Below are 25070 nucleotides of genomic sequence, written 5' to 3'. Positions count from 1 at the left end.
CGCTTCTGTCCTTGAGCTGTGACCACATGACGTCCATGGAGCCTCCACAAGTGTCTTTGGCACAGAGAGGCAGATCTCAAAGGCACAGTGACGCATGATATCAAACATACTGACACCGAACATGAAACCACACCCTCGCTATGGATCCCTCTGAACATCCGATTCACACGTTGACCTTGTTCCTAACTCATCGTCAGTAACCAAGGAGAGTGTTGTATTGGAAATCAATATATTCTTTACAATCTTTGCCCTTTGACCTGCACGTCCAAGGACAGGACAAGATAAGATGACCTGAACTGCTTGCCAACACAAAAAAGTCAATAATGTGTGAACCAACTAACGGGTATAAATCACTGATGTTCTTCACTTTGACCATTTTCACATATTATGTACATGACTTGTTGTGAGTCCATCTGCTGAATTAAAACTCAGACATCTCAGTGCTCTTTATTCAACAGAAATAGCCACCACAAACTTTGTGTTGTTGTCAGGATCACTCGTGTGAGAGGACAAACGGGGTGTGCCTTTTTTAGACCATGTTTTTATCAAATTGAATACTTATTCCCTGACAGATGTTTGTAAGTGAAAAATATTTTTCCAGGCTATTGTTAGGACAGATCATTGAAAATTACAACCTTTTATCCTTGATCAAATTTAATTAATTCTTAATAGTTTCATGCGTTTCTTTCTTTGCCAGCATGTGTCGTTGAATTGAATAACACAGTTGAGTGATAAGATCACACTCACAACTGTTGTTGACCAAGGCCACCCCATCACTCTTTGTACATGACCCTGCTAATGCATGTCTGTAACTCCACACTGCATCTTTCCTTCTCTTCACCCTGAGCACAAGATAAAGCTGTGAAATAGTTTCAGGATTCCTTTGGCCGAGTTTAAGTGAGAGGCGGCTCTCACCAGTGTGTCATGTGTTGCACTATAACACTATATCACTGTGACTCTGTGTGTGTCAGTGTGTGTGTGCGTGTGTCTGTGTGTGTGTGTATAAATTTAAAGCAGAAAAATAGTGGTACTTGTGCTGAGTAGTTGATTATTATTATTAGTATTAATTGGAAGAGAACATAAACTGGAGGTTCAATAAAATTAGATATGATAATAATACTAATGACAGCAACTATAATAATAAAATGTTATTGTTATATTAACAATACAACCACTAAGATCTCTTAAAAATAAAAATAAAATACAATAACAATTTTGGAGGGAAAATATTAAAGAAAAGAGAAAAGACAGAGAAAATAAGTTTAATACTTATCCTTATCTTGTAGCTTTTTGTAATATATATATATGTACATATATATATATATATATATATATATATATATATTTGTTTGTATGTGTATTTACTTTTATCATTTTACTTGAGTCAAGAGGTTGAATCAGTACTTAAGTTGTTTTTGACAAAAGTACTGAGTAAGAGTGTTTACTTCCGTGAACGTGCGCCTCTGCAAACAACTAAAGATTTATCAGCTGACTCGCTGAACACTATTTCCTCCTCCTTAAGTGAAGTGAGGAAATTGAAGGCGTCTGCAGTCAACACCGGGATCATTGCAGCTATTTCTGCGCCGTGCTAAGTGTAAGGCCGTCTGGAATGTGATAAGTGCTCTCAGACATTCAGCAGGAGGAGACAGAATCTGCTCCTCCAAGACCTCTTGCCCCTTTCGCCCTCACTAACACATACAGGAGATTATCAGCTGTTATATGGAGAACTGCTCACCTAATTTTCCTGTCTGCTAGATGTGAGCAGCCTGTTGTCACTCATCCTCTACTGACAACAGTCTGACGAGCACATCCATCAGACTGTGTGTAGGACATGACAGCTCTGAAAAAGTGAAGCCTAATACCCTTGATTCCCCCGGTGGCTGGCTGCAGTCATTTTAGAACAAAGGACACAATAGTGAATATCACTTTTGCACTAGTTTGATGATGAATTGCTAACCACCAGCAGATGTTATCCACCACCAGTTGACGTTAGGGACATGTCATCAGTTGTGTACCTTAGCGCCATTGGGTGATTCGGCCTTTATGAGACAGCCTCTGCTAAGGAAGCTCCACCACAGGCTGGTCAGACCTGGGTGCGTGTCCCTCACATCTTGGGGCCCACTTGGGATCCTTCCTCCCGACCTAGAGCTGGTAGCTGCAGCGTTCTGCAGTCCGTCATGTCTTCGGTTTCTTTTATGGTCTGGCGCAGGGCTTTTCCATGGATACCGAGCTTTATGAGCAACTTGATGGTGGTCTCCGCTTACTGCAGCCTCTTCCTGTCATTCACTTCTTCAACACTATCCTCCCACAGTTCTGTGAATTCTAGAAGACATGCAGGGTGTTTGACCAGAGTAGCAGGTCTGGTCTTTATACATAGTCTATGGTCCGGACCAAAGGGAGTTGTGCCAGTGACAGCAGCTGGAATTATAGCCATAGTGTTGTGTTATCGCTTCTACACTATTATTTGAGAAGACTGTAGACGAGCAAGGCATGTAAGATATTTCAAGCTGGCTCCCGAAAGATGACAAACAGTTGCTATGTAAATAACAAGGTGCTGAGCTCAGCTCCACTGTAGTAAAACTCAGCAGAGCGATGTGCCTCAGGGAAAGTGCGACGTCCCACCGCCCAGTAAACACATGACCCGGTGACTGGAGGAAGTATACGACCTGTTTACCGTCTCATATCTCAGCTTCGACAGCTCCACACCTCTTTACCACAGTCATAAAGAGCGACTGGAGCAGGTGGACATGAGGAATGTGAAAGGTGCTTAGATGTATATGTGAGGAGTTGTAAAGATGATTTTACACCCCGCTTTCTGTATGTTTGATAAGAATAACACTTAACTAAGACAACTTGTAATATTCTTAAAACGTGTGCAGTTCTAAACCTGCCTGTTTGTAGTTTGCTGTGTTGATGCTCTGGAGCTACTTCACAATGTTTCCTTGTCTTTAGTGAGTTCTCCTCAAACAGTTCTGCAATATACTGTCACTTTTTATTGTTTCTGCGCAGAGGTTTTTTTATAAACTTTTTATAAAGTCGATGTTGCAGAGCAAAGTTAGAAAACTCTGTGTTTTATCCTACCTGGATTTTCTGTAGTGAAGATTTTAAAGACAATGTTTTTTATCAAATGAAACCGACTTTGCTTAATAACTGTTTGTGGCTTATTGAATCATTTGCTGAACCGCTGTATTTTTTTCAGAGGAAGTTCGCCACTTTTCAAAGTAAAAGCTCTGTTATTCAGCTCAAAGATTAAGTATCACAGCAGCGATTTTGACTCGTGGTTTGAAACTAGTTTGGATTTTTTGGGGTATTCCCCTGTTGTTCCCCTTTGCTCGCCATATCTCTTGATAGTTTTCCTTTACACCAAGTGACCATGTTAAAAAACTAGTTGCTTTCCCTCAAGTGTTAACAGAGGAACCTACGAATAAATGGACACACTCCCTTCTTGCTTTCTACAACCTATACCTCTGGCGCTCTGTGTTTTAAATGAAGGGCTCACATTTTTCTGAACGTGTTTTACATGTTTTTCTGTCTAAGGTGAGTGAAATGTTACAAGCTGTTAATGGTGAACCCTGAGGAGGAATTCTCTTTGGGATCTTGACAACCTCACAAATTCACACCCCGTGTAGAGCTTTGACCTAGGCTGTGTGATGGACTGCTCTCGATAGTGGGTTCTTTAAAGGCTTGGCTATTTCGTGTAGTTCTATTTAATTTAATTTCACCTTGAATGTGCTGAAGCTCAGAGCCCTGAAGAAAGAAAACCTTTTGTCCCTGTGTAAATACTCCTGGAGGAACTGTATGGGTCTTAATACTGTAAGTTCAAGAACTGTCTCACCTCAAAGCAGAGTTACATACTGAGTTTAACATGTGATGCTGGTGTTTCCATTCTTCACTGTGACAGTGAGACATTAGCGGCACCCCTGTCTCTGCTGCTGGGGGCTGTCTCCTTCCTGTCGTCCTTGAGGACAAAGATAACTCACTAACACTGAGCGTCGGTCTTTGATTTAGCTGGTGGAGAGCACGACAGGTATATTTTGATCTGTAGGTTGAATAGAAACACATGATTAGAGATTGTTTATCTGATCACTGCCATGATTCTTTACAGCACAAACATGGAGCATTTATAGTTCTTAATGTAATTTTGGTCTAGAGCAAATTTTTTTAGCCTTATTCATTCCCCTCACATTTGTAAGGTGTCAAACATGTTTTCTATATTTGTATAATTTTATCAGTTTTGCGAATAAAAAACTTTGGAATTATAAATGACAAAACTGTCAAATCAAACTGTTGCATTCACAGCGTGCACATGTCAATGATATTACCATAAACTTGTGAATTATTCACATAACTGTGCAATACTCCTGTTTACATTCTATGTATTATTTGATTTTGCATGTTCTTATTTATAAATTTTACTGCAACACAGCAAATTTCCCCATTATGGGAATAGCAAAGGATTATTTATTTTTTTCTAATAAAAATTAAATATAATTGTTAGCATACTCTTCTGGTGCAGCTGTAGCCTGGCTGCCTTATCCTCAGCTGGTCAATCATCGCCATCTACTGGTTCTTGTCGGCACATTTCCCTCTCCACCTCGCTCCACTTCTCCCCTCCTGTAAAACCACCAGGACCAGGCTGAAAACCACCTCTCTCTATTTGAAGGGAGCAGGTGCAGTTTACTGCAGTTTCTGCTTTGATATGAAAACATATGTAAATATGTAGTTACATTTTATCGGTGTTTATGCAAATGTTTTTCACTTTATGTGGTTTGTGGTCAGCCTCATGGGGATAATCTCCCAGTGATTTCAAGTTACATCCATCCATTCATCCATCCACCCATTATCTTTACCGTTTATCCTTTGAGGGCCGTGAGGAGGAACTGGAGCCATCCCAGCTGACGTTGTGTGAGAGGTGGGGAACCATCTGAACCGGTCGCCAGACCATCACATACACAGACAAACAACCAGTCACACTCACATTCAGTCCGAGTCTCCAGCGAACCTGATCACAATCTACATGTCTTTGGACAGGGAGGCAGCTGGAGTGGATAGAGAAAACCTACGTTAGACATGGAGAGAACAGGCAAACTCCACAGAGAAAGACAAACCGGGATTCAAAAACCCTCCTGCTGCGAGGCCACAGTGCTAACCACCATGCCGCCCTATTGTCAGGTGCTTAGTATCTCAAATGAAGAGCAGAAACATTCATACTCACAGAAACATCTGCATGTATCTGGAATGATATGTGAAATATAGCCAGTGTAAAGTTGGTGATACTGTACATTGCAGTTTGTGATGCCTGAGATATTAAACACATTTGTATCCTCATGGGGACTTTACAAAAGATTCTTACCTCAACATTAAAGTCAGTGTATGCAACACTACAGACAGGCTTCATTAGTGTTTAAGACTGTCTCTCCGATCTGTGACATTCAACCTACAAATACAAATTTTAACTCATCATTTACCATTAGCTTCTATTTTTATCTAAAATGACCCAGTTACACAGAAAAACTGTCAAAGTTTAATTTTTAGATTTGTATGCACTTGCAGCTTTTTCTGACTCATCCCATAACACCACTTCAAAAAAGTCCATGTGTCTTTTATGTAACAAGTTTAATTTGACATGAAATCAGGCTACAGAGTTAACAACATCACACTCGTCGTTGAACAGATCAACAGTGTTGTCACGTATAATAATATTACTCGAGCCAAGTTAACGACAATCAGTGGATAAGTGTTTGGACTCGCTGAGTGCAACATACGGGACATTAAGAAATACTACCAAAGGCTGACAGACGAGGGCGCCAGCTGAGGTTCAGTGTCCTTCAATAGCTCCCCCCCCCCCCCCACCACCACCACCACCCACCTTGTCCTCTTAATGCCAATCCTCCAACCTCAGAAACGTAATTACCCGAGCACATCATCATAAAGACGCTGTCAAGATTTCACACTCAAAACAAAGAACAGCCATCTTTGCCCTATGGCCAAGGAGGAGTAGAGGGGTGGGTCCACTCGGAGCTGCAGGGGCCCTCAGCCGCTCCCACTTAGACCTCACAGAGCGTCTTCATCGGGCCCTTTCTCCAGCATTGATAAAACATTCAGTTCAAACAACAAACAACCTCCATGTCCTGACAAAGAAATGTATGTCTGGTTACACACGAGACACTCTATTCTATTGTAGTTTGTTTGTACCCGTCTATTCTCTTACAGCTGAGACTGGCCATCTAGAGAATTACTGAAGTAAAACAGAGGAAAGAAAACAAGCCCTTCAAGTTCCTCCCAACATGCAGACAGGAATGTTGTGACAGTCACTGGACCGGAGAAAATGTCCTCCATGCCACGTCATCTCAAACCAATTTAACAGTATTTAGCTTAGAACCAAAAGCCTCCAGCTTCTGGATAATTTATTGATTATGCTTATTAACAACATAAGTTATAAATATCGCTGGCTCCAGGCCAGATTCGGCGGTTCGAACATGATGTTATGATTAAAGGCCTTTTTGTTCTGCTTATTTGACTCTGATCTCAATATTGATAAAAGCTAATTTGTGTTCACAAACTCCTCTGCACTGTTTCTCCACTGCATAGCATACAGTTTCCTGAACTCAAGCTTAAGTTAAAGAAACTAAGTCTAGAGTATTTACACGGCATGTATCACCCACAGCCCCTAAAGTGTTACAACAGACGTCAGAGAACAGAGTCCTACTCTGTTTGGAGTGTCAGTTAAAAAGAAGTAGACAAAATCCATCTATGTGTTATTTTCGTACACTTCTGAGCAGATTTTGTCTCGTCATACACAGCAGACATAATAATAATAACACAGTCTACGCAGGTTTAGACAAAGAATAATTTCAGTTCCTTGATGTGTCCTGATGGTCAGTAATAAGCAGCCAACATCTTGCTGTGTGGGGTCTGTCATGAGGCGATGTAGAAAGGATGGTGTGTGTGGGAGTGTATTCAAACACGTTCAAACACGTCTAAATGACAGGAAACAGAAAGATGAAGATGTAGAATATTGTCAGCTGAACCATCAGCCTGTGCCGGGAAGACAGGAAGCCTCGACCTCATTCTGTCTCCATCCATCTTAAGTCTCTGCACCGCTCCATCCTTATTCTCCTCTGCAGGAACATGACATTTGTAAATGTCCTGGCTGCAACGCTACCAGCCTACGCCTCTTGTCTCTGGATCGTTTAGGTCTCTGGGTTGGGCGTCGCCAGCAGCGGCACGTGGTCCCTCCTCCTCCTGCCCAGCGGGGGGCGTCTGTACAGCTCCCCGTCGGCCAGCGTCTGCGGCAGCGGCTTCCTCTTGCTCTCGGGCAGCAGCAGGATGGACAGCACGGCCAGCAGCGCCAGAGACGAGTAGACTACGTGGTGCAGGAAGTAGCCGTAGTGGTTCCTCAGGTCCATGAGCGGGGAGCTGAGGCGGCCCAGGCAGCCCAGAGCGAGAATGATGCCCACGCCAAGGCCCCTGCAGAGATACGCCAATCAGATCTGACATTCATCACACTTTCCAGATTCAGTTTTAAGAGTAAGTATTGTTAATTTGTGAACACACTGTTTGTCAGATTTTCTGGATTTAATAACAGTTATATTAAAGATGCTGTCTTCGTGTGAACAATAGGGTCCAAAGGTCTCAGAGGAGAACATTGAGTTGTAGTTTAGTTTAACATTAAGGTTGGAAACAATCGACCAACCACCAGCACCTCAACAGCTCACCGATTTATTATTCAAATTAGACTGATCCAGGTTAATTGGGAGACGTTTCCAGATGTCAGAAGATGTCTCGTCATTACTGAGAGCCACTGATGGAGATTCCTGCTCTCCTCAGTCATGATTGACTGTATGTTTCATGTAGGCAGCCTGAGCAGGCTCCACAAGCCTTCTACACCTTAGGAGGTTTTTCTGCAGAACTATATGAGTCCACTTTTTTTTTTTAAGTACAGAGAGTTTGTGTGTGTGTTTGTGTCACTGTGTGTCACTGAGTGTGTGTGTATGTGTGCTGTCCTACCTTATAACGGTGGGCATGATTTCTGCAGTAAAGAGGATGCAGAGTGAGGCGGTGGCCTGAGAGGAGAACAGACCCAGCACTGAGAAAACGGTGATGGCCGTCTCACTGAGGTCTGAAAGAAAAAAGGAAGAAGGGGGGGGGGGGGGGGGGGGACACTCCCATTAGTGATGATGTATTACATTGATCAAGTACAGCATTTCTAAGTTTCAGTTGGAGATAATACATCCTGATGCCTGTTGACTTGAACTGAATCAACCTCCCTCAGCTTTTCTTAAACCTCCTTCACTGACTGAGCGTTAAGTAGAAGAGTAACTCACCTAAAACCTCCTCACAGTGACGCCCTCTGCACCCCCCCTCAGCCCACAATAAGTGATTAAAGCACAACCTGACCCAGCTTTGACTTTGCTGCCACTGCAGTGTCCTACATAAACTCAATGTCGTGCTCAGTAATGGCCACATGGGGGAGACAGCATGTTTCTCTATAGAGAGAACGAAGGCACTAAAGATGACAGGTGTGATTTTAATCGTGAAACTCAAGGTCAACATCATGCACAAAGAGTTATGTTAAGAGCAAGGGTCTGAGACCTAACCAACATTTACATTCTTTCCAGTCCCCACTAAGGGGACAAGGATGTGTATCTTCGTTCCCTCAGTCCTAACTGGAATGAAGGTAAAAGCCGAGGGGGGTTCATTAGAGGGGGGGGTCCACCTTGTCGGTTAAGACTATTAATAGCTCCATTCATTTAACTCTAGATGTCCTTGGAGAAAACAACGTCCTGCTGCCGACCAAAGCAAACTCACACTCCATGAGCCCGAGGAGGATCAAAGAGGCCAGCCCCGTCATCGTCATGGAGAGGAGCAGGATGCCGCGGCGACCACACCTGTTCACGGTTGCCCAGAGCAGGAGCCAGGCGGCGCCGCCGGCGCACACCGGCAACAGGTACATCCAATAGAAACCGGGGGCAGTGCCTCTGACGTCACCTCGGAACGAGCTGTAGCAGTGACTAATGCCATGAGAGATGAACCTGAGGGAGGAAGGACACGGAGTGAGCAGCCATGTTTTTCCAGAGGCGTAAATAAATGACAACGGTGCAGGAGGACTTACGAGGTGAAGCCGAGCACACACATGTTCTTCCAGATGTTCCTGCTGTGGAAGAGCTCGGGGAAAGACAGGTGGGGGCGGGAGGAGGAGGACGGCTCTGATTCCATCTCTGCAGAAAACAAACAGGACAACTACAGCATTTCTCTTTTTATTAACAGTCCAGTAACACAGAGAATAATGACGTGAGCCGCTTCCTCATTGAATCAATAGCTCAATGTCAAGAGCACACAAGGTCAATCGATTCACACACAGCCCATGAACAGGTCACTTCATTTGAACACAGTAGAGGAAGAACCAATATTCGCTTTTATAACACACTATCTATAGTAACTCAGAGGAAATGACATTTTATGCGTTTATGGTGCATTGGTCAACAACTGCAACTCCTACGACTGAACTGGAATCATATACAATGTCTAATTACGTTTATTTTCATTTCATTTATTTTTTAATATGCACATTCGTTTAAGAAGTGGTACATAGGTTATTACAGTCAAGTAGGTTCTTGGTTCGAAGGGGGTTAGGGTTGGGATCTGGATCGTTCCCGTCCACTTAAGCCTTTACGTCTTGGCGGTTGAGGTGTCATGTTGTTTGTGGAACGTCAAGACTTTTTTTGTTATGGAAAATTGGTGGTTTATGAATTCTAGTGTAGATTTACCAAATAGAATGTACAATTCAAGTACTGTACGGGTCCTTATAACGTTGAGTGTAGGTGTTTAGTGTCCAAGTGAACAGTGAGCGTAGTTCAGTGGGAAAGTGGAGAGGAAGGACACTCAGGCAGGATACTCAGTACAGTGCAACCAACCTTTGCTTCTGCCCTAGCCCTGGAGCAGCGGCAGCAATCATTTTTAAGTGTTGAGCTGCGTGTAGCAGAAACCCTGGGTCAACCACAATGCATGTCCGTCTGCTTAGTGTCTGTGATTGTATTGACAGCAAATCACTTCCCCTCCCAAATCCCAGGTTACTGGAGCCTTCCAGCAGTCTGATCCCAAATGTGAGTAACATCGCAGAGTAAAGTAAAGTAGTGTCAAGGGAAGAACACAGTGGAAGATTTGTTTGACGCTTTTAGCTACTGTTTAGTTAGGTCGACTCACAACATTTATATGTAAACTGTTGAGTGAAAGTCCAGCTGAGATGGCTATGCAGCGGCTGGTCGGTCATTGTGCTCCAATAAAAGTCCAATGTTATTGAGGAGCCTTAAATAAATAATGGGTTAGAACTGATCATCATTAGGGGCTCTTGGTTGTGATGTGGCCTGTGATAGATACTCGAACATATAAATAATGCACACTAGATAAATTGAACCCGTATTCAGGCCGGCACTGACGAGTCGCTCTCATTTTACGAAGGAGAATGAGGAAGTCGTCGCTGCACACGCACACAAACGCACCTGTGAAGCTCTCGTCATCCCTCGCGTCTCTGTTGGAGTTTCTTCTGTCGCTGAACGAGTTCATGTCTGAAGATCGCTCTGACAGAAGGAGCCAGCGAGGGGACTCTGGAAACACTCCAGGAATGCTGCAGGGGAGCAGAGACAAAATAAAAGCCTCACATACTTTTCGATCTATGCTGACCTTTACCCAGCATCAACAGCATATACACATTTTGTGCCATGACCCAGATTTGCTGCTTCGATGTGGAAAATAACCAGCGTGGGTCTTTAGCTCTTAATCCAGCTTTCTTCCATTATTTTTAATACCTGAAATTCATTGCCAGTAATCTTTCTGTAATCTCTGTTAATTTGATTATTAAACTGAAATGGAAGCTTATCTTGAAACAGAGGCCTTACAGGGAGTGGAGACCTCAAACAAACTGGCCCTGATGCGTTTCGACATGAGCTGAAGGGCTCAGGGTGATGAGGGGACCTGGATCAATACAACCCAGGGAAGCTTCCAACACATCAGTCAAAAGAAAATGCTTCTGATGTAAATCAAAGACTCCAAACTCATACCCGTAGCTGAGGAACAGTGTCAGCGGTGCGGCCCCGGCTCCCAGCAGGCCTCTCCAGGACTGGCAGCCCAGTGCCACGGCCAGCAGCAGCAGCTCTCCAGCTACAGTCATCAGCCCGGCCAGCATCGTCACCACCAGCCTCAGAGAGGGCTCACACAGCTCTAGACCTGACAGACAAACACCTTATATTGGAGGGGGGGGGGGGGGGGAACTCTGAAAGCAAACTGAAGCATACTATATCTGCCATGTGCACAGGCAAAGAGCATGTGGATGGATCGAAAATACACATACCTTATTATTATGCTACAGAAGTTAGATGATATGTGTTTTTGTGCTGCAAAACAATTCTAACCCTTATGAATCCATAATGATTACAGGAGTAAGCGAATCAAAAACGACCTTTGAGTGAACCCACATTGACTTATTTATATTCCAAACAATGGTCTGCTAGTGCTAGTGCTTCAATTACTGTGATGTCATTGCGTCATCTTCAAATGCTTAATACAACTAAACTCTGTACAAGCTAGGTTATTTAAGTCAATAAATCATAATAAATTATTAAAGTCTTGAAATTGATTCCATTTTTATTAATACAATATAAACATGTTTATTACTTTTTGCTCAATAAACATTAAAACATACTTCAGATTCTGAATATCTCTAGATACATAGATTTAAATAGGATCATGCAAACAACTATGTTCTGCAGCTGGTTAAGGTTGGCCAGCAGGATGTTTCCGAAAGAGGTTAAACTGTCCTCTACTTGGAATTAATCACTGTGTCTGGTTGTTAAAGCTCAAAGCTACAACATTTAAGTAAACGGTTATATCCAGATGTATTTATTTCAGTCCCTCTGCGATTTAATAGTTGAAGGTCAAAGATAGTTCCTGAACCAGTGTGTATCAGAGGTGCCTCCTTCAAAATACTCACGGGTGATGTACAGAGTGAGGTAGACTCCCGCACTAGCAGCCGCCAGACAGAAACGCATAACGATGAAGATGGAGGGGTACGGAGAGACACACACCAGCACCCCGAACACCACCGACAGGGTCAGGGAGGTCAGCAGAGTCTTGGACCGGCCCAGCCTGCAGAGACACAAACATGCACACTGAAAAGCCACATGACCCATACACACTTGTGTTATTATACAACAACACGGTGAGTACTGCAGCTTCCTAACGGATATAACCGAGTGATGATTTGCCAGTTTCCAGCTTCGTGCAGGTACAGCAGTTTTGTTTCCAACCTGCAGATTAACACAGTTCCCTTTTCTTCTCTGTGCATCCCAGGAGGCAGCGTTAATTCACCAGTCTTAACAAACAGATGCTATGCTCCGTTGGTCAGCAAATTAATGAAGGCTGTTAGCTGATTAAACTGGCACCATCTCCCTCACAATGCCCCCAGAAATACAGCTTCCCCTGTGTGGCTTTCAATCAACACACACACACACACACAAGATCCATTATATCAATTATCTAAAATACTTGGGGTGATCCAAGGGCGGCTCCCGAGCATGACGTATTAAAATCCAGTATAATGACGCTTAGAAATGTTTTTTTTATCATTTACTTCTATATCATTCATTGCTTATGTGCAGTAAATTGGTTGGTAATATATTCCACAGTGTGTATGTAGCAAACTGTCTGTGATGGAAACCCCAGTGAGATGCCCTGAGGGGCGCATGTTACTAAATCTGTCTTCCTGTCGACTGGGGGCCACCGGCTGCTGACTCACAGTGGAACCACTGGCAGTCACAGTAAATCTACAGCAATTTTATTTGAACATTAACATTAATCAAGAGTAAAAAGAAATCGAATGGCTCAATAAAATAAAATAAATGAATAAAATTGAAAATAATTATTATGCTGAATCACACAATTATATTCAATTTTGAGTTCAAGAACAAATCTGACACGAGGACCTGCAGAATCTGAAATGTCACACTACACCTACTAACATCTGACATTTGTCTGCAATGGGAATTGATATAATAAGCTTTTACTCCCAGATCAAATAACTCTGCAGTAGACACAGGTTCTAATTGACAGCTATGAAAACCAGGTGAATGTGCAAATTTGGCAGGAGAGCTCTATTCGGTCGCTTTTTTTAGCAGGTTTACCCACTTTTTAAAATCTGCGTATACCTGCCAATTGTGGTGTTAAAGAGGTATTACAAAGGATTTCCTGATTTGTTGAACATGAAAATACTGCTGAGTCACTACTAAAGTGGTTGCTGGGAAAACATCCTATTATCTGAGCTGCTCATCCTCATGGGGAAAGTTTGCACCAGTACGTTGGTACAACAGGGGAACTGTCCCAAGTCTCCTAGTCAACATCCAAAGATAACAAGTTGTCTTCCTCTGAAGGCAAAGATGATCTGCCTCTTCTTTACCTGTCTGTGAACACTTATGACTAAATGTCAAATTTTACTGTCTGCATGTGTGTGTTTAGAATTTATACCTGTCTGCAGCATAGCCCAGACCCAGACAGCCAGTGAGGACGCCCAGGATGAAACACACCTCCTCCACAGGGACCAGCCAGTACTGACCACACACCAGATCCCACTGTAGAGCACACACAAGAAAAGGGGGGGGGAGTGAACATTTAAACATCAGGTAGAATCAGGAGCAGCAGGAGAATCATTTTGATTTTTTTAATCAAGTTTTTTTAAAGATAAATCGATGAACCTGTTGAATATCACTCAATTTTTATACGGTACAGAAAGTGGTTAGATTAGATTAAGCAAAACCACCGAATTTACCCAGGTTTTGTGATAATCCATTCAGCCGTGTTTACATAATCCTGCTAGCAAACAAAGCAAACAGACGCTGCTGATGAAACCGGAACAAATGTATGTTTCTGTATAGGGCTTTTCCATGTGGGTTATTTCGGATCACTGGTAAATAATACTGAACATTCATGGAGTCAACAGGCCTGGATTAGATCAGATAAGATCCCAGGCTGAGACAAAGACACGGTTTTAAATCTTCTTTAGACTCATGATACAGGGAAATGTGAGCAAGTGATGTAACGGAGTGTGTGGTCATATTAGTCCAAGTACAGAAGTGTATTACTGTTATTATTAATAGTACAAGCAGCCACAGAGGCAGTAATGGTAGTAACAGTAGTATTAGAGACAGTCTGGTCACATGTATCCTAAAGCAGTGCACACACATGGAAAGTCAGCACATCTGTTAAACAGAACAAACACAGATCTGCTCTCAGATGTGAGTTTTAATCACATTAAGTTGACCCACTGATTTTGCACTAACAGCTGAGCTCTGCTGATGTCGCTGTCTGCTGAAAGCAAAATGATTTTAATGATGTGAAGGGAAAGAGAGAGGGAGAGCAGAGGACCGCTGATTAAAAAAATGAAAAAAAAACTTGTATGGTCGGAGCCCGTGCACAGAAACATAAAATCCTGCCACATGATATCAGGCGTCAGGTCGCTGAGGCACTGAGTCACAGCAGAGCTTCACATGAGTGGCAGCACAACAACCCTTAGCGCTTATGTGGGTGGAATGCTTTGGACAACAGGAGGGAAAATGAACACAAACCAGTCTTGGAAACCCCTCAGACTGGTTTTGAGCCTGAGCACCAATCAGCAGCAACTTCCTCCTTTCACATTTCTGAGTACAGGTCATCTCAAAGGAGTGCTGCCTCGCTGCCACTTGAGAGCAACAGGAGAGATGACGACTAGACACGGACGACATGAATAAAATCTTTGGTATTTTAAGAGGATGGAATGTATGGTTCCTTTGTCCCAATAATTCTGTACATGGTCTTGTACCTTTGCCATTCTTTATCCAAATCAAATGTTTTATGGTCACGACTCCTCTTGTAGCTGGTCAGCCTGCGTCCAGGTTTAAAATACTTATTTTTAAAGGTTTTCTGAACGTCAATGAAGAAATTAATGGAAAATTTACTTCTGGAATCAGAGCAGCTCTAAAAGCGGCAAGGCACTGTTACAGTCTATTAAGAAAATGTAAAACAAATTGTGTTTAGCTGATCTCAAATTAAATTTCAAGCTAATCACTGCACAGTACAATTTATTGATGGAGACCTCGTTTAAAAACAGAGCAGTGTCATCAAATGTTGCCCCTTATGGGGTTGATACCCACAAACACACCAGAGAGATACAACTACCATTGTACAATGCTACCAAAACATATTTGTTGGATGACAAATATCTATCCTGATAATCTGCTGCAAATCCTATTAAATATGAAGAACTAGTAAGAATTATGTTGAGAGTATTAGCTAAGAGATGTTCAGTGGAGTATTTATTGATCAGCAGGAGTGGTGAAACTGATCAGAGAGCTTCCCCGCTTCCTGCTCAGCTCAGCAGTGAGGAGCCAAGCAGGAAGGGAGGAAAAGACAATCAGAACAGTAACAAACGCATGTCTGATGCATGTCAGCATCCTTGTGCTTGTCTGCCTGAGCGATGAAGAAGATGATCATTTTCTTCTTCTTTGTCAGCACAGATGCATTTCCTCCAGATAGATCCTAGGGCTTAATGCTTCCCATGGCAGCGTTTCTGTGTCTTCAGCTGCAGTGGCGTGGGTGGGTTAACAGCAAACTGACCTAATACAGCAGAATTCAGGACTGGGTGTGGTTCCTACGTCAGCATTCGCAGGAAATAAAAACAGACACACTAACCACGGAGCCCCTGCCTTTAGAAGAAAACTGGGAGCAGCTGCCCAGGCTCTGCTGAAGACAGTAATCAGACCAATCCAGTGGTCTCAATTTGAAATCCAGCTCTAAAAAGAAATGAGTGAGCTTCTCTACAATGACCATGCAAGTCAAAATGTCAAGCCCAACACAAGAAGTCTACGAACTGATAATGCTAATCACTAGAAAAGACATGCGAGTCAGACGGAATCGTTAATGTCTTATATAAACAAGAGCTCCATTGTCGGCCTTATTATTATTAATATTATTATTATTATTATACTTCACTCTCTTTACCTCATCCTCTCATAACAGGGATTGTGTATTTATGAGCAAAAACTATATAAGGAGAAACAACAACTATTTACTTACAAAGTAATACTCAACACAAGCTACAGTTAAGAGATGCAAAGTTGGCAGTCAGGTGGCCATGTTAACTAATCCCTTGTTTATAAACAGCTACTGTGGTGCCCTTGAGCAAGGAATTCAAAGCCTCTGCTCCTGTGTTTGTTCCATCCCCATTAAGCACAAACTGTTGTTGATCCAATTCCATAGAATGACTCCTCACTCGATCCTGTACCTCGGAGTCCATTCCTTTTAATGGCTGGACTAGTTTTCCTCAGTGACGTGTTGCAGAAGTGTCGCAGATTACAGTCTCTTTGTGTCAGGTGGACACAGTGACGTCGGCGAAACTGTGAATGAGTCACTGAGCATTATTCAACCTGCTTCACTGGCTTCTTGTCATTGTTTTGCTCTGCACGTGTTTAGCACTATTACACACAGGATGAGTTTTTATCCTCTTCCTTGTTGAAACCTGGTGCCTACATTACCAACAATGCAACTGGACCTCTGACAGTCGGGTGGTGTGTTGTGCTAGTCGGTCCTAATACACCCTGGAGCCTGCAGCAGAGATGGCAACAGGTATTTTACTTTGCCGTCTTCACACACAATCTGGAGACACTAAAACATTTTACTACTGTTAAAACCTATTCAGTTGCACTCCCCAGCAGCTGAAGAGTAAAATCAGCACAGTGTCCCTTCACTGAGCTTTGATATTTCAGACCTGTGTCAGATATCAGTGAAATCTCTCGATCATATCTCTTCACGACCTCACTGACGTAGGTTAGACTCACATTTCTGAATGAGTTGTGCTGCCATCAAAACTCTGACTGCGCCTGTCACTGTTGTGGAGGCATCAACATATCCACTAGTGTGGGGAAGACAATTCAATAATTTTAAAGGCTACAACTACAACCTACCTGACATGTGAAACCGAAATGCAGACAGAGCGTTGGGATGCTTATGTGAGTGGATACTGATAAACTAATCGGAAGCCTGTTTGTTTTATTATATATAATTAAAGCCTGGATACTACACCAATGAGCCTGCTTGTGCGTGTTTCTCCAACTCGCAGATTGGACATCTCACCATTCACAAACGCAAAAAGCTAGTCTGGCAATGCCAAGCCAAGGCCCCTTTTCCACTGATCATAAAAACCCTTCCCACACTAACATAGGGCTTTTATCTGCAATGGGAATGGATACAATCGCCATTCACACCAAGCTAAATCAGTTCTGGCTCTGATTGGCGAGGGAAGAGTTTTTGTTTAGCATGTCACTTTACGGCGACATTGATCGCGATGCACGAGGGGGGGAAACTGAAAAACAAACTCCTCTAAGGGGCAATGGGAAAATAGTCTAAAACCTGTTTAGCGGGTTTAGTCCGATTTAAAAACCAGTGTATACCTACTAATTTAGGTTTGACAGCAGTATAACATAATCATCTGTGATTATTGGTAATTCTGTAATTTAGCAGTGGTGTGTATGGGAAAACAGCAGCAGATTTTACTGGATCACTGTTTGACCACAACAGGAGACAAGTGTAGGGAAATGGGAAAAGGGATATCACACACCTCTTACGAAAAGGAGGAGTTTTCACAACGATCCATGTGCTCAAACAACCACAACAACGCTTTACTCATAAGGCGCTTAATGCAAGATTCAAGATCCAAGGCTGTTACTCTTTACAAAATGGTCAGCACTTATTTAACAGGGAAAGCCAATTAGTAACTTAAAAAACTGCTTTGGTCCTTTACAAGCTGATGAGGAGCCGCTCTGGATCCAGACCTATGTGCAGCCAAATTTAAGTTTAGCAGAGCATCGCAAAAAGAGAGACTGCCCGCTCAGCAGGACAATTAAAAGAGGAACAAACTTAAGTCCAGAAAAACAAAAAGCTGAGACAGCGAACAAGGTCAGGACTGTAATCAAAGAGCTGGAGCTTTACCTCTGTGACAATGTTGTTCCTCAGCCCCTCTGTAACATTGTAGTCCCAGCCAGCCACACAGTCCTCCACTGCTGACTGGCTGCCGTTGACGTACTGCTTACACTGGGATGGGCCCCTTCTGTCCCGAAGCCTGTCCGACTTCTCCCAGGGCAGCGAGGCATTCAGCACCTCCAGCGACGGCAGGGGCCCCGGCAGGTGGCAGTGGTGGGGCGGGGAGAGTGTGATGAGTGGGTCAGAGGAGAGCAGGAAGGCCAGGAAGAGGTTGGGGAGGATGGTGAGAGCAATCAGCACCCTCTGCTTCTTCCTGCCCAGCGCCATCACCATCACCTCCCCCGTGGGAGGCAGCGAGGGTGGGGCAGGCAGGGAGGAGGAAGACGGGGCTGGGGAGGAGGGCACAGGAGATGAGGGGACAGACGGAGGTGGAGCAGGGCATGGAGAAGGGGAAACGAGCGGGGGAGAGTCCGGGGACGTCATCATTGGTCGGAGGGATGAGGTCGGTGTGTCTTAGTGGTTTGTTCCCTCGTAGAATGGGAGAGAGGTAGGAGAGGTCTGTGGAAGAAAGGGAATATTTAATGATCCCATAGAGGAATGATGTGTGTCCCAGGACATATTACCAACCTTCACAGAGGGAAATAATATCGATGGCTGAACTCGACGCCTGAACTGAGCAGCGCCACCTGTTTCCTACTGTTACAAGTCCAAATGTAAAGTTTGGTTTGACGCTATATAATTGGGGTGAAACATCATGATTGGCAGCTAAGACTGACCTCCCATTGGTCAAGCATATTTACTGGCGGTACCTTGATTCTGCAGCCCCATCACTTAACCACTACTGCACAGACCTTGGCTCCAAATAACGTCTTTGGCTCAAGATGGCTGCATTTGCATCTGTGATATTTTGGCTTAATTTCTGGATAGTGGGAGGACATGGAGATTCATTGTCCATCTTTATATAAAGTCTATGAAAAGGACAGACTCCCTTCTTGACGGTTTCACACATACAGCAGCCTCCAAGGATCCAGCATCACATGCTTACAAGTTGTAAAAATCACAATGTCAACTAAAACCAATTGTTCTGTTCATCTACCCGTTTTAGGACAATTAAACATTATAGCATTACACATTTTTCTGCCATATTTATTACATTTACAGCGTCTTATATATCAATACATTTTCTGACAGAATGATGTAACCCGATAGATATAATTCACTGGAAAAAAATCTGAACACTGTATCATACAGCAAGAGCTTGTTTTTGTAATATAATTCTGTCCAAACAGAGTAACTTAAGTACAAGAATTTTATGATCACACCCTAAGTGTCTGTGTGTGAAGACCTGATGTTTTTCTTTGCCTTGTGTGATACTGAAGATTAATATCTTTTGTAATGTTTTTCAGCCGAAAACATGACATCATACTATGTCTGTTAAAATCATGTGGCCAAACTCACCATAAGTTCAGAGCCTCACTGACTGATATGATTGAGTGTCCACGAACAAAGGCAGTGAGGCTTTTTTAATTTATATACAACTTTTTTATATTGAACAGCACGGGATAAAACCTCTCCCACAGATGTTGAACCCTAACATCTGGAGTCTGAAACCTGAAGTCAAACAGTTTCTTGTTGGCAGCTGACTGTGCACAGAAAATTCAGTATTGCCCTTGTGCGGCCCCAGTCTGCCCTAACCCCACCCTAAGAGGTCTAACCCAGTCCTAACCCCACCCTAAGAAGTCTAACCTTATCATTACACTACTTTAAGCAGTGTAACCCTTTTGAGACCCTTTCCTCTGCAGACAAACCTCTCCTGACTGTATCCACAACAACTGCAACTTGCTGCACAGGTTGAACCACATGTCAGGTCAGTGCACATATGATGCAGAGTTCAAGAATGTCTTCCCCTTACCTAAGCAGCTAACGTTTATCAATGCATGCAACCCTGTCCTGTGCAGTCTAACCTGGTTCTGACTCTGTCCTAAGCAGGCTAAACCTGGTCCTCACCCTGTCCTTAGCGGTCTAAATCTGTCCTCAGCAGTCTAACCTGGTCCTCACCCTGTCCCCAGCCGTCTAACTTGGCCCTACCCCGGTCCTCAGGAGCCTCCTATGGACCGGGACACATGGACAAATCCCAGCCAGTGTTTGTGCGTCTCCTCCTCAGGAAGCCTGACAGAAAGGAATCCCATAGGGTTACATAAGAGCTTTGACAAGGGGGTGTGGGAATGTAGCCCACCGGGGCTGGCAGCTCTCTGTGGCGGTACAGACTCTCCAAGCCACCGAATGAAACGGTGATGTAACTCGCAGCTGGGCCAGAACGAGCTGTACCGGGGCGGCGGACCCCCTGGTCCAGACCCACAGCTGCCCTCACAGCTCTGGGGGACACGGACGGTACTCACCGGCTCAAACGTCGTTAAATGTGTGAGGAGATGCCGCCGTTATCCCAACATTGCGGGCGCGGGTACAGCGGAGACTCGAGGGTACTTTCTCCGCAGTCACCGTATCTCCTCCGTCCCTTACACGAAAACACATTTCTGTCCCGCGGACATGTCGTCGTGTCCTCGGACCAACGCCAGCTGCTGCCGACGCAACAAAGGACACCGGGCTGCTGCTGCTGCTGTCGGAGCCGAGACCAGCGAACCCTCCGCCGCCTGGAGATGTGGGGATGCTACGTCGCTCTGCTACAGCCGCTGCGTGAGTCGGAGTCCTGCTGTCCGTCTGCCGACATTACACACGTCCGTGCGACAGCTGGCAGAGTGCGTGTGACTTCAGCCCCGGGAAACGCAGCGTTCCACCCCCCCACCAGTCGAAGAGCCGCTGTGCCACGGTGAGGAGCCCGATCAAAGGTGCGAGGTGCTCCGGCTCACTTCGGCAATGTTCGGCCGAACCCGTCAGAGCGACGTCCCCTCGTGTCACAGCGAAGATCGTCTACGCGCAATGATGAATCACTCATAACAAATGCAAGATAACACTGAATTATTTGTAAATTACATGATTAGTTGTTAGAAAAATAATCAGCTACTACATAAAAACCAGTCTGAGCTGCTGTTTCATTTTCTGAAGTTAATCTAATTTGTTAAATGTTGTTTAAAAAATACTTTTATTAGAGCTCAACATTAGGTTTGCAGACAGTTACAACATAACAGAAAAAGATTGTCCTTCCATGTTTTCATATGTTTTTTTTATTTGCATTGACAGGTGTGGCTGATGCAGAGGTCTGTCAACTCATCATAGCTTGTATTGGTCAACTGTAAGTCAACAGAAGCCAAAACGCTCAACGAGCCACTGGGAAATGTTGCGCTGCTCCCATCAGGCCCGTCTGCCACTTCCGCAGACCCTCATGAAAACCATGACATTTGCACACAGTGGCTGAAAGGAAAAACAAGCCAATAACCTGTGACCACCACCCTTCAGGCGTTCTACAAAGCTTGCAAGGATGTATGTGTATGTGTGTGTGTGTGTGTGTGTGTGTGTGTGTGTGTGTGTGTGTGTGTGTGTGTGTGTGTGTGTGTGTGTGTGTGTGTGTGTGTGTGTGTGTGTGTGTGTGTGTGTGTGTGTGTGTGTGTGTGTGTGTGTGTGTGTACAGCAATATAGAAGACAACGGATGATGTGTGGCAAACTGAATCTCAGTGGACACATATGCCAGCATTGGTGAATCATTTCAGGCAAAGCAGCTGTCTGCCAGTAAATCTGCAATAATGGAAAAATAACAAAAGTCAATCATATCAACTGGCGACCAAATGCATTAGAGGAAATAACCCTCCTACTTTCGTATTCAGGTTTAGGTTGCCCTTCATCCCTACATAAAAGTAAGACAGGTAAGCATATATGGTTCTGTATCGTGGCTCAAACAGAGAATAGGTGACAGTTGGATCTTTTCCTGAACCGAAATGTTATTGTCACATGAGGGATATGTTGAAACAAAAAAACTGAAAAAAACGATCCCTCTTTGTAATGGGACTACAGGGAATACATCAATCTGGACCAGGACAGAGCTACATCGCAACTAGATATACAAGAAACGTTATTATATTTCCCAGAGGACAACAAAAGCCATCTTTCTCTCCAAATCTGCATTGCCTGGAGAAAAACAGCAGTCACACATCTCAGACAATTAAGAAGCTCTACTTGTCCACATCAGTCCTAATAAAGACAGGGAGCTCTCTAATCCCCACTAGCATGGCATCACTCTATACCCAGATGCCAGCCCTTACACAGTTACATTAAACTAAACCTGTGAGATAAATTGATGCACGTGGTATATTGGGAGCAGTACTGGTTTTTACTTTTAATCTATAAAAGGAGCAGTGCAAGTCATACAATGATTAGTGTATCACCCTCTCAAAGATCACTAAGATGGCACTATTTTTTACTGCAGCAGTCGTACAAGTGCCGTTGTAACAATAGTTTTTTACACAGCAGGTTGGTAGTGATGGTAGAGGTGGTTCACAGACTAAGCGACAGAGTGAGACCTCTGTTCTCTGTGAGCTTTCTGCTCCAGAGGGCCTACATGTTATGTAGTCCTCAGCCTCATGGAGAAGCCATAAATCATAGATCACCACCGGGACATGTGGAATACACTGCATCTCCATACATAGGAAGGTACACAATGTTTTTCACATGATTATCAAACAGTTCAAATTGTATCTCTATTTCTCCACTGCACATGCAGTAGCTAAATGTAACTGTTAGATTCACTCCATTTTACATGAACAGCAGTCTGGATTAAAGCAACACCATGTAACTTTTACTGAGCAACAGCGCCCTCTGCAGTCACACGTGGTTATTCATTCTGTTGAGCTCATGCGATTTTATGTAGAGAAAAATCAAAGCTTATCAATTATCACTGAGTTGACAGGAGCTCTGACTGCCTATAGTCCCTGTAAGATCCCTTCATGCATTTGTTTATCCACATTTGTGTTATCTGTTGCTGCGCAAAGTTTTTCCACTGGGTGGCACTACCCTACAAAAGGAACTACATTTAAAATAGGAAGCCAGTTAAGCCGGTAATGTTGCATGTTGCCAAGAAAGTTTATGGTTTTGACCGTGTGGATGGCTTCTTTGGATAAGGGGCAGTGATTAAAACAAGCAAAGTTTACCTCTAGGTTTCTGGACTGTATGCAGGATGTGTTTTATGTCCAGGACAAACAAATCAAGGATTATAGGCTAATGTAACATGTGGAAGTCAGTCAGGGAAGGGAGCGCAGTGAGAAAATCGATACAATAACCTCATACAAATGCAGCGCTGCAAAAATATAAAAAAAATTCTTATTATCTTCAACAGCCAACAACACCATATAGCATATATATGGTATCTACAATTTTACCTGTTTCAGATATGACCGTTTTTTTTATTGATTTAGTTTGTTTTTATTTGCCTTGCTGTTACAGCCTCTTGCCAATAGGAGGTGCTGCAGCCCCTTTAGAACCCCGACTTCCAGAATCCTTGGCTGCAACCTCTTTATATACAGTCACTGGCTGTGAGTGTCTGTCAGATCCACACACACTCTTCACAAGAGATCGAACCCACTCACCAAAGTAACATAAAACAGATGTTCAGAGTGAGGAGTGGGAATGAAAGAGGAATATTCTCCCTCGTTCAAGTCGATGAACCATCAAACACATTTTGAAGCTCCTGTGTAAAAAAGTTGCACAGTGCTGCTTTAATGTTTATTTACCTGATTCTCTATAAGTTTCTTGTTGCTTTTGAAATACACCCATGTTCTCCTGAAGATTGGAGGCCTCTGAAATATTGGCATATGTGTGACCGGGCCCTTAGACCTCAAACAGCCCTTTGAAATTAGGTCAGAAAGTGAAGAATACAAATTATAAAACTTTTCCCAGAAAGTCCTCACTTTGTAGGTTGCAGGCTCAAAACACTCACCATCTCAAAGTACACAAACACACACACACACACACACACACACTGGTACAAGGATAACACACAATTTTGACACATCATCATCATTTAAATCACTTTACCTGTAATAAACAGAAAGAAGTGTGAAGTGAAGAGTGCTCAACAACCTCTGAACAGCACCTCACATCACATCGTTGTTCCTTCTCATTCATTTCTCCTTTACATGAGAGAATTTTATTTGTGCGATGGGAAACTGAAGCTGTGAGAGCTGGTATCTGAGTGATGCTGTTTCTCGTTATGAGGCTTTCAGTGAACGAGTGTTGAAACGAAGGTAAAAGGTTCATATAAAGTTGTTTCTGTTATTTGGACTCTTGATTGATCATAAGATATAATTGATCTTGATCTATTCGATCAGTCTCTGGTCTGCAAACAAAAACAGCTTCACACGGCAGCTGCAAGAGCGGAGCCGCTTCACTGGGGCTGTGGTGGGGTTCGCATGGGTCTGCTGCTGTTGAGTAACCTGGAAGGGATTAGGTGAAACACAGTCTTTCTTCACACTGTGGAGATGTTGCAGTCCCGGGACCACAAATTGCCCCACACGGCGCTGCCGGACATTTCAACAGACACGGTCACACAACAAGTCATTATGTGCCTGTGTGAGTGAGTGCAAGCAGGCCAGACTCACACTTTCACTCTCCCGAGTAAATGAAGAGTTGATCACTGAAGCGACACAAAGTTATAGCTGATTTGTGGGATCATGTATTTGCAGCTCATCACCTCATTACCATGGAAACAGGCTTGAGGATTTGTGTTAACTCTCTTTGAACTTTACAGGTTTAAGTAAAGTGTTGTTTTGTTTTCTGTTCCCTATAAACTCAATATTCTACCCACTGATTCCACAAACATCTCATTTTCTCTCTGTCTGTATGTGAGACGCATAAGTTGTTAACCTTTCATAATTTTGGCTTCACACTTGGTCTGGCTATTGTATATTGCCAGATGAAGTGCATTACCGAGTTTGGTGCAGTTTTCGACACACGAAATTCAATATTCTGATCTCCATCATGGCAGCAACATTAACGGAATCACTTTAAAAGCACAGCGTTTGTTGCTGTAATTCTTCTTATTTGGCTGAATTATTGAGCTTTTATGTTGAAAATCTGCAAACTTGGATCTCAACAAACCTCTGAAATAGTCAACATGCAAA

General features: G+C 43.4%; 1 protein-coding gene across 1 annotated transcript; it reads right to left on the bottom strand.

The window, feature by feature from the left end:
* Positions 1-5847: 5847 nt before the first annotated feature.
* Positions 5848-20825, bottom strand: slc22a17 (solute carrier family 22 member 17). Its single transcript, XM_053412973.1, has 10 exons — positions 20403-20825; positions 18013-18561; positions 13519-13622; positions 11990-12144; positions 11061-11226; positions 10503-10627; positions 9116-9221; positions 8812-9035; positions 8011-8122; positions 5848-7470 (listed from the first exon to the last, which is right to left on the bottom strand). The coding sequence occupies exons 2-10, from the start codon at positions 18487-18489 to the stop codon at positions 7194-7196; spliced, it is 1746 nt and encodes a 581-aa protein (XP_053268948.1). The 5' UTR covers positions 18490-18561; positions 20403-20825; the 3' UTR covers positions 5848-7193.
* Positions 20826-25070: the final 4245 nt, after the last annotated feature.

The sequence above is a fragment of the Pleuronectes platessa genome, chromosome 20 (genome assembly GCF_947347685.1).
Source record: "Pleuronectes platessa chromosome 20, fPlePla1.1, whole genome shotgun sequence".
In the NCBI taxonomy this organism is placed as follows: Eukaryota; Metazoa; Chordata; class Actinopteri; order Pleuronectiformes; family Pleuronectidae; genus Pleuronectes; species Pleuronectes platessa.
This window is presented reverse-complemented; position numbering and strand designations above follow the sequence as displayed.